Raw genomic sequence first — 10,711 nt, 5'->3', positions numbered from 1 at the left:
TTTTAGGAATATATGTGATTACACAGGAAACTTGTGGTAGGGATACCTTTAATAGATATTCACTGGAATCACAAATCAATTTATATTTATTGTATATACAATCTTATATAGAAAAGAAATTGCTGTGGTGGAAACACAAACTGGACACAGTTTTTCTGTCCAGGACGTCAAACATATTAAATTAACTTATATAACAAGACCAGTGCTATATACACTATAATATTATAACCAATAAACCATAAGAATTGTATGTAAAACACCACAATTATATATACATCACATATACATCTTAGTCCGATACCAGTTCTCTCATTACCAATAATTATTACTAATTTGATTAATACTAAAAATTTATAGAATGTAAGGATATACATACTATGTAAGAAAGACATTCGAGTAAAGAAAACTGATAGTATTTGCTACTCAAGTGATACTGGCAGTTCCCGCTTATTATTTAATATAAATCTGATTTAATTAACTATGTTAATACATAATTATTAATTTACAATGTCTTGCTAAAAATATTGGTCTTGTCACGCGATTTAATTGCCCGTCAGATGACAATTCAATCCGTTTTGAATAAGGCAGAGTTCTGATTTGTTGATCATCGATACTCTTCAGTAAATGCGTTGTAATTACGAAAGGAAACCATTCCAAGGAACTTAGTTCTAAGATTTAAACATTAAAGGTTTTTTAAATAAACATAGAGAATGTACTAGTACCATGCCTAATAAGTAATAGAAGAGTTCAGTTTATTTAAATATATTTTAATTATATTAAATATTTAAATTATAATATATCACACGAACACACTTGGAAGTTATTAATTTCTTTAATTTTTTAATGGTGAGCAAGTACAGCAGCCGGGGCGTAGGTGTGGGCGGCATGAGCGGGTGCAGAGTTGCTGACGACGGCGTTGAAACCATTGTGGTCATCAGCGGAGTACTCTACGCGGCGGATTGAGCCGTCAGCTTCAACCAGGGAGTATTCTCCACGTACAACATCTCCGTCGCGGCTCTCGTGCTGGGACTTGTTGTCACCGGTGTGGCCGTCGGCTACGGAGTAGGCGAAGTCATAGCTGGGGTGTGCGTCGTATTCCTCATGTTGGGCGATGATGGCGCGCGCTGGAGCAGCGTGGACAAGGGGAGCAGCGTGGACAACTGGAGCGACTACAGCAGGGGCTGCTTGGTAGGAAAGACGGGCGGGAGCAATAGCCTGTCCGTGACTAACGATGTTCTGAGAGGAGACTGCAGCGGCAGATGAGTAACGAGCGGGAGCAGCGTAAGAGAGAGGTGTGGCATAAGAGAGAGGAGCGGCGTTGTAGGCGATGGGCTGTTGGTGGCGGACGATGTTTTGAGATGAGACAGCAGCGGAGTAACGAGCGGGAGTGGCGTATGCCAGCTGAGCAGATTGGTATGCAACGGGAGCGGCTACGGCGATTGGCTGCTCATGGCGGACAATGCTTTGTGAAGACACTGCGGATGCTGGAGAGTAGTGGGCAGCCGGGAGGAGGCCGGCTGATGCTACTGCTAAAACAGCGCTGATACCAAAAACCTGAAAGAATAAATGTTAATTGTAATTATTGCAATTTTTAACGTTAACAGTTTCTTTCATATGAATATCGTACTTACTTTGGAGAACATGTTGTCAATTTGGTTGTTTTATGAATCCTGATTAACATGTACAATTTTTTTCTTTTATACAGCCATATTCATAGTACTTTAAGGTCGACAAGTTTACGATCTACTTTTGATTTCATAATGATAATGCCTTTATGTTACTTTCAGCTGATGAATAATCGCATACCAGATAGGCGTATTATGTAACCTTCTCACCTCGTTCAACTCAAATTTAGTGTGTATTCATACAATTAAAATATGTATAATGATGTTTTGCGTTATTTCCATTTATAGATTTCATTGTTATATAGCATATAAATACAATAGAACATAATGTTTTATTAAATCTTATGAACATATCAAAGTACTATTTGTATCTTTATATGCGTATATATAATTCAGCTGTACGTGTGTATATCTTTGAACTTCCTTAAACGGCTGAACCGATTTGAATTATTTTTTTTGTACGCGTTTGGGCGGCGCCCTAGATGGCTTTGATCCACAAATCAGCCCGGCATATGGCGCTGCAATCGCTATGTTAGTTATTTATCTATACTCCAAATAAATAGCTGGAATGTATATAAATCTTTTGTGAATGTGCTCGTAATTTAACTCTTAAACGGCTGTACAGATTTTGTTGAAATTTTTTGTGTGGTCAAGTGGAGAGTCGAGAATTAATTAGATACATTATTAGATTTTTGTTTGTATGTACAAGAGAACGTTTGTTGGATCCGCTAGTAGATACATTATATTTATTGTTCGGATATATTGTCATCGTCTTTAATATAAATCAAAAGCATCCCAGAAATGTCAGTAGAACCAACAGATCTTACCATGTGCACAATTACATATTTATTATATTATTTTTTACCACAAAAAACATAATAAATAGAACAAAAATAGAGTAGATTACATTAAAAGGTATGAAGAAAATCTGAGAAAACCGACATTATAAAGAAGTTATCAAACATATGCAGAAATCTACGGCTTATTAAAGGTGGTAGAGAAATACAAGATATTAGTTTACCCACTGACTTACATTCTTCATTAAACACCAAGTATTCAATGAATGTTAAGTACGGAACAATCTAAAATTCACATGTGGAGTGAGCCTGATCATGCGGATGTCGAACAAGCCCCCCTAGACAAACGGCTTTAGAGGTATGTAGAATAATAGACAACGTATGCTTGACATTTGTTTATGCTATATTAACCTAACGTTTGGAACAAATAATCCTTATAGACTTAATAAGTTTTCATTTTGCTAAGTGTGTAAGGATGTTCAGTAAGAAAGAAAAATTACATTTCTATTACGTTTTTGTTTGGTCGAAAACGAAACAGTGATTTTATCACATACTTGTGTCGTGGTCCGATTTCATAAACGTCATCATGGTTCATGGTACCCCGACGTACATGTATTTATTATCTGTATCTTAGTACATTTATACAACGTAAAATTATGTTTCAATGTAAAATTATGAGATTGCTTACAACAGGTTATAGGAAATCTTCATTCTTCATATCTAAAATGTATACAAATCATAAGTGGTCTATGCTATTAAGTACGTACTTAACCGATTTGTAATATCATTGTAATCTATAAAAAATACGTAACAATAATTACTTAAGTGACGATAAAAGTAAATATTTTTATTTATTGAAGCAATTACTAAATACGCTGAAAAGTAGTATTTGTAACTAAGCTTAATAAAATATCAGCAATTTTTAGCTAAATATTTGTTTTGATTAAAAGAATATTCATTACATATCTATAAAATGTTCCATTCAGAAAAGTAATCCAGTTCTGTTGCAGTTTTCAGATGTAACCAGACATAGTCCATGAAAGCTCTGATCGGCATTGCTGCATCGTAGTTATTCGGTAGTAAATTTATTATGCCTCTATAACGTAGGGATTTACATAACGAAAGAGTTGTCTAATAAAAGGATAGGTGTGTCCATATACTCCAAAATAAGTTCTTATTGTTTAATCTTGTCATATATTATTCTGTAGCCGCCGTCAAATGTTATTATCAAATGTATTAGTTACAAGACACGTCATGCTTCTGATTTAAACTTTATACGGTCAACTTTATGTGTAAAATTTTTGTTTAGAATATGGTAATATAACACAAAGTACTAGAATTTTTATAAATATACCAATTGCAAATACTAAAAAACACTAGAAAAACTAAATTGACTTATTGCTTTGATTAGAGCTAGTATTTTTATTTTAATGTGCTAAGTACAAGTAAAAAGCATTCCAAAAAATCTATAAAAACTGTGAAGATTTTAAAACTTATCAGCAGTGAAAAGACGTTTAATCTTGTATTTATATGTTATTCAAGATGTTGCGTTGCTTTTTTTCTCTTACACATCCTCCGGTTCTCATCATCCTCAGGTTCCCTCTGTGAAATAAGTACAGAACAGAGCATCATGTATGATATGGTACCTGGTTGCCACACCAGTACTTATAACTCATCACTATCTACCAAGATATACTAAAATAAGCGAACGATCAACAGACAAAAGAAAACTACTGTGAAGTAAACATATCACTATTTTTGTCGCGTCACCGCCGTCACCTGACACCTCAAAGTTATTAAGTGATATCCAAGACGAGTTATGTTTTTGGATGGTTTTATTTTTGTAAATTTATGATTGATTGATTGTAAAATTTAATACAGAATTATTGTAATCCTGAAGAAATGGCTTTCTAAATTTAAATCTGTATTGAACCATAAATATAATACGAAATTTTCCTTTTTGGATGTAGAAATTAGAGGCCATATAGGATTGTTACAACATGTTTTTAATAAATAAATGCTTACATTTAATAAGCTAAAGTTTCAGTCTAGAGATTACTTAGTGTGCGAGGATTTGCTGAGTGTGAGCGGGTGCAGAGTTGCTGACGATAGCGTTGAAGCCGTTGTGGTCATCAGCGGAGTACTCTACGCGGCGGATTGAGCCGTCAGCTTCAACCAGGGAGTATTCACCACGTACAACATCTCCGTCGCGGCTCTCGTGCTGGGACTTGTTGTCACCGGTGTGGCCGTCGGCTACGGAGTAGGCGAAGTCGTAGCTGGGGTGTGCGTCGTATTCCTCGTGTTGGGCTATGATGGCGCGGGCTGGGGCAGCGTGGATAAGGGGAGCAGCGTGGACGACGGGAGCGACTATAGCAGGGGCTGCTTGGTAGGCCAGACGGGCGGGAGCAATAGCCTGTCCGTGACTAACGATGTTCTGAGAGGAGACTGCAGCGGCAGATGAGTAACGAGCGGGAGCAGCGTAAGAGAGAGGTGTGGCATAGGAGAGACGACCTGCGTTGTAGGCGATGGGCTGTTGGTGGCGGACGATGTTTTGAGATGAGACAGCGGAGGAGTAACGGGCGGGAGAGCCGTATGCCAGCTGAGCAGATTGGTATGCAACGGGAGCAGCTACGGCGATTGGCTGCTCATGGCGCACGATGCTCTGTGAGGAGACCGCGGAAGCTGGAGAGTAGTGAACTGCGGGAGTAGCCAGGAGACCAGCGCTGGCCACCGCTAACACCGCGCTTAAAGCAAGAACCTTAAAAAGAAAATCTTTATTAGATAGTTATTTGTTTTTTCTTTACTAATTACAAACAATTTTACTGTGGCACTTACTTTAGAGAACATGTTGAAAGAAAGAGTTGCTTGATACTGATTAATTAAAGGACCCGGAGCAAGTTTTATACTAAAGCTTTACATTTTACAAGGTTGACATGATATTGAGTTTGAAATATAAAATATTGCTATCAGCAATTGCTATCGCAAAACTTTCGCGACAGGTTTCGGTAGCAAGTTCAATGACTATTACAAATTTATATTTTTAGCAAATCCAGTCTGTTTTTTTATGGTACACCTTTGGAGTGTATTATTTCTAAATAGATTTTGATTAATTAATATAATTCTTGGATCAAGTTTGCAGCCTGTTGCTTGCATATAATTCTTATAGCCTAGATCCTATTACACTAACATATTACCATCACTCTTTTTTATACTTACTGATTACATTACAGCATAGACCGTTCACATCAATCTAAGCTCAAAGTGATTAAAGCGGTGTCTATAATGAATATCAAAGATTTTAATTTATTTTTACCCTTTGCTACTTACACATCCACAATTTACTTTTAACAATATACGAAAATTTAATATTTTTGTTTGCTACAACCAATATTTTTTTACAATATTATTAAAAAGGGTTTACCGTAAATAATGTAGGATCTGCTAGATTATTGGATAATATTTTGCATCCAATACTTTATATTGCTATCAATGCGGCAATTTTATTATTATTACGGCGTTGGGGCGTGACGAACACATCGCCCACTGGTGAAATGTCCAGTGACAAAGTTTATTTCACCCTGTTTTCGCTGTCCACTACATTTGCAAACTATGAAACTGGCCTTGTAATTCCTTACCGAGACACAGATATCTTCCCCTTCGAGCGTGCCTGATGGCATCCCCCGATACCCCGAAGTGCTAGAGGACCGCTTCAATACATCAATTCGATTACCCCCTGTTCTTAAAAAAAAATGTGTGTGTGTGTCAGATACGACGCACGATTGCAGTTTACTCCTTACGAACGATAATTATGATATATATCGAATAGAAAAAAAGGGTAAATGAACGCATCTGCTAAAATGATAAGAGAAACAAACATATATGTGTAATTATTCGGATTATTTATATTACTTCAATAAAGCGTATTACATAAAGTATGTTACAAAACAATCTAAATAATAATAATAATAACAATAATAATTGTGTTCAATTTATACAAATCCAATTTCAGAGAGAGAATGAGATGGAATTATTCTTTTACACGTTCAATCCTACAGAGATATATGTTTCTCTCTTTCTACGTAACGCCTCAACTTTTCGTGTTACACTTGATTTTACTCCTCATAAAATTTTCGTACCGGGCCTTATAACTCAAATCGTTTCTTAAGGAGTAAACTCCAAAAATCTAGGTCTCGTTTGAATGACAATCGTAGTACGCTGTGCTAAGAAAGCGATCAGTAATGAGATTCAGAATTCCTATTTAAGAATTCCTTGATATATAGATCTTATTGGTTGTAATCTAATCTACTAGGCAAGTAGGTGATCAGCCTCCTGAGCCTGACACACGCCTGACACTTCTGGGTCTAAGACATGTCGGGTTCTCACGATGTTTTCCTTCACCGTTTGAGCGAATGTTAAATGCGTACATAGAAAGAAATACCATTGGCGCACAGCTGGGGATCGAAGCTCCGGCCTCAGGCATGAGAGTCGCATGCTGAAGACATGAAACGGATTCAGAAATCTCAGGCCCAGACCTTTATTTATTTTTAATTGGATGTCATATAATTTTCACACTATATTCATGATTTCAGTTGGATCGAAAATTAAATAAAGATTAAATTAATGCGTTATAAAAAATTGCACTGAAGAACGCATTGTCGCCTTGGGAAGACAATAATTTTATAAGTAAGTAGCTAAAAACTACATTTTTTTTTCAAATATTCAAAGCGTAATAGCTGTTAGACTTTTAAACTGATTCCGATACTAAATTAATCGAAGAAAATTCAGTAAATATATTACTGATGGCGCATCATGCCATAAAATATATCTTTACTTATAAGTAATGTAACATGTGTGTTATGTAACAAAAATGTAAAATACTGTATGAGCAGAAGCTTAGCTAGTTATACCACAGGCCTATTCAAAAATCTGCGAACCTGTAAAATCTTGGATATGTATGTTATAATGGAAGCTGAAAGCGGTGGAGTCTAGGGCGATCCGATTAATGCTTATCCTTCGCTAAACACTGGTGAGTATTTGGGAAATATAAAGATATAAATATTAAAAATATTTTTAGCTATGAAATTATTTTCAGAACTAAATTTAGCTTATAGTAAGTATATTTATAGAATTTGTACTTTACGAACATGTACGTTGCGCAGGGAATAAAAATGTTTTATTTTCATCAACTAGTTTGTTTATTTACAATAAATAACTTATAATGTATGATCCCATTCTTAGATTTTTTGGGTTGATGTTTAATGGTGGGCGAGAACAGCAGCTGGGGCGTATGCGGGGGTGGCGTGAGCGGGTGCAGAGTTGCTGACGACGGCGTTGAAGCCGTTGTGTGCATCAGCGGTGTACTCTACGCGGCGGATTGAGCCGTCAGCTTCAACCAGGGAGTATTCACCACGTACAACATCTCCGTCGCGGCTCTCGTGCTGGGACTTGTTGTCACCGGTGTGGCCGTCGGCTACGGAGTAGGCGAAGTCGTAGCTGGGGTGTGCGTCGTATTCCTCGTGTTGGGCGATGATGGCGCGGGCTGGGGCAGCGTGGATAAGGGGAGCAGCGTGGACGACGGGAGCGACTAGAGCAGGGGCAGCTTGGTAGGCCAGACGTGCGGGAGCAATAGCCTGTCCGTGACGAACGATGTTTTGGGAGGAAACTGCAGCGGCAGATGAGTAACGAGCGGGAGCAGCGTAAGAGAGAGGTGTGGCATAAGAGAGACGACCTGCGTTGTAGGCGATGGGCTGTTGGTGGCGCACGATGTTTTGAGATGAGACAGCGGAGGAGTAACGGGCGGGAGAGCCGTATGCCAGCTGAGCAGATTGGTATGCAACGGGAGAGGCTACCGCGATTGGCTGCTCATGGCGTACGATGCTCTGTGAGGAGACCGCGGCAGCTGGAGAGTAGTGAACTGCGGGAGTAGCCAGGAGACCAGCGCTGGCCACCGCTAACACCGCGCTTAAAGCAAGAACCTTAAAAAGTAAACATTTATTAATATGCATTTTTTTTATTAAAAAAATTAGCAATAATTTAACAGTTAGACTTACTTTAGAGAACATGTTGAAGGAAAGAGTTGCTTGATACTGATTAATTAAAGGACCCGGAGCAAGCTTTATACTAAAGCTTTACATTTTACAAGGTTGACATGATATTAAGTTTGAAATATAAAATATTGCTATCAGCGAAAGTTTTGCGACAGGTTTCGGTAGCAAGTTCAATGACTATTACAAATTTATATTTTTAGCAAATCCAGTCTGTTTCTTTATGGTACACCTTTGGAGTGTATTATTTCTAAATAGATTTTGATTAATTAATATAATTATTGGATCAAGTTTGCAGCCTGTTGCTTGCATATAATTCTTATAGCCTAGATCCTATTACACTAACATATTACCGTCACTCTTTTTTATACTTACTGATTACATTCAAATTACAGCATGGACCGTTCACATCAATCTAAGCTCAAAGTGATTAAAGCGGTATCTATAATGAATATCAAAGATTTTAATTAATTTTTACCCTTTGCTACTTACATATCCACAATTTACTTTTATCAATATACGAAAATTTAATATTTTTGTTTGCTACAACCAATATTTTTTTACAATATTATTAAAAAGGGTTTACCGTAAATAATGTAGGATCTGCTAGAGTATTGGATAATATTTTGCATCCAATACTTTATATTGCTATCAATGCGACAATTTTATTATTATTAAGGCGTTGGGGCGTGACGACCCCATCGCCCACTGGTGAAATGACCTGTGACAAAGTTTATTTCACCCTTTTTTCGCTGTCCACTACCATTTGCAAACTATGAAGCCTTGTAATTCCTCACCGAGACTCAGATATCTTCCCCTTAAAGAGGGCCTGATGGCATCCCCCCGAAGCGCCTTCTCCGATACTTGCACTGCCCCGAAGTGAGAACCGCTTCAATACATCAAATTCCTAAAAATGGCGATCGCTCTGATCCGTCCAACTATCACCCAGTAGTTATAAGCTCCTTGTTTTCCAAAATAATGGAAACCATTATTGATACATTTATAAGGACAGCCAGCTCCTCCATAGCAGCCCGTCTAAAGGACCAACGGACCAGGTTCCGACCTTAAACCCGTCGATCAGGAACAAGTTTGTATCTGAAGTCGAAACTCTGCAACGTAAAGTCTGGATGGGGGTCGACTTAATCTAGTCCAATTTAACCCTAAGAAGACACAAGTCCGTCGTTCAACAGGTGAGCATTATTTTAGGCACTAATGCACAACCTACTAAAGTATTATTATACACCAATTCTAAATCCTTCAAAAAGGAGCGAACCAATTCTTAAAAGGCTGGCATCGTATTTGCGTGGGTACTCACAATTTGAATGTCCCATGGACAGTATCGCTTAACATCAGATGAGCCGCCGGCTCGATTACGCCCTGTTCTTAAAAAAAAATGTGTGTGTGTCAGCTACGACGCACGATTGCAGTTTACTCCTTACGAACGATAATTATGATATATATCGAATAAAAAAAGGGTAAATGAACACATCTGCTAAAATGATAAGAGAAACAAACATATATCTGTAATTATTCTAATTATTTATATTACTTCAATAAAGGGTATTACATAAAGTATGTTACAAAACAATATAAATAATAATAATAACAATAATAATTGTGTTCAATTTATACAAATCCAATTTTAGATAGAGAATGAGATGGAATCATTCTTTTACACGTTCAATCCTACAGATATATATGTTTCGCTCTTTCTACGTAACGTCTCAACTTTTCGTGTTACACTTGATTTTACTCCTCATAAAATTTTCGTACCGGGCCTTATAACTCAAATCGTTTCTTAAGGAGTAAACTCCAAAAATCTAGGTCTCGTTTGAATGACAATCGTAGTACGCTGTGCTAGGAAAGCGATCAGTAATGAGATTCAGTATTCCTATTTAACAATTCCTTGATATATAGATCTTATTGGTTGTAATCTAATCTACTAGGTAAGTAGGTGATCAGCCTCCTGAGCCTGACACACGCCTGACACTTCTGGGTCTAAGAAATGTCGGGTTCTCACGATCTTTTCCTTCACCGTTTGAGCGAATGTTAAATGCGTACAAAGAAAGAAATACCATTGGCGCACAGCTGGGTATCGAAGCTCCGGCCTCAGGCATGAGAGTCGCATGCTGAAGACATGAAACGGATTCAGAAATCTCAGGCCCAGACCTAAAGGGGTTGTAGTGACACGTTTTTATTTATTTTTAATTGGATGTAATATAATTTTCACACTATATTCATGTAC

General features: G+C 37.4%; 3 protein-coding genes across 3 annotated transcripts; all 3 read right to left on the bottom strand.

Annotated features, from left to right (window-relative positions):
- Nucleotides 1–772: 772 nt before the first annotated feature.
- Nucleotides 773–2,427, bottom strand: LOC123708148 (cuticle protein 21-like). The gene is made up of 2 exons (XM_045658687.1): nt 1,632–2,427; nt 773–1,554 (listed from the first exon to the last, which is right to left on the bottom strand). The coding sequence occupies exons 1-2, from the start codon at nt 1,641–1,643 to the stop codon at nt 841–843; spliced, it is 726 nt and encodes a 241-aa protein (XP_045514643.1). The 5' UTR covers nt 1,644–2,427; the 3' UTR covers nt 773–840.
- A 2,054-nt stretch (nt 2,428–4,481) lies between these two features.
- Nucleotides 4,482–5,269, bottom strand: LOC123708422 (cuticle protein 21-like). Its single transcript, XM_045659118.1, has 2 exons — nt 5,258–5,269; nt 4,482–5,180 (listed from the first exon to the last, which is right to left on the bottom strand). Exons 1-2 carry the CDS (start codon nt 5,267–5,269, stop codon nt 4,482–4,484), a joined length of 711 nt encoding a protein of 236 aa, XP_045515074.1.
- Nucleotides 5,270–7,677: 2,408 nt separating this feature from the next.
- Nucleotides 7,678–8,427, bottom strand: LOC123708421 (cuticle protein 7-like). The gene is made up of 2 exons (XM_045659117.1): nt 8,349–8,427; nt 7,678–8,105 (listed from the first exon to the last, which is right to left on the bottom strand). The coding sequence occupies exons 1-2, from the start codon at nt 8,425–8,427 to the stop codon at nt 7,678–7,680; spliced, it is 507 nt and encodes a 168-aa protein (XP_045515073.1).
- Between the last annotated feature and the right edge of the window lie 2,284 nt (nt 8,428–10,711).

The sequence above is a fragment of the Pieris brassicae genome, chromosome 4 (assembly GCF_905147105.1).
Source record: "Pieris brassicae chromosome 4, ilPieBrab1.1, whole genome shotgun sequence".
Classification (NCBI taxonomy): domain Eukaryota; kingdom Metazoa; phylum Arthropoda; class Insecta; order Lepidoptera; family Pieridae; genus Pieris; species Pieris brassicae.
Note: the sequence above shows the minus strand (reverse complement) of the source record. Positions and strands in the feature narration are given on the sequence as shown.

Bases quoted from the DNA above. Each gene is read 5' to 3' on its own strand.
- LOC123708421 (XM_045659117.1), bottom strand. From the start codon at position 8,427: ATGCATATTAATAAATGTTTACTTTTTAAGGTTCTTGCTTTAAGCGCG. The intron at 8,106-8,348 runs CTACTCCCGCAG...CTGCTCCCGCTC, and splicing joins GGCCAGCGCTGGTCTCCTGG to GTTACTCATCTGCCGCTGCA.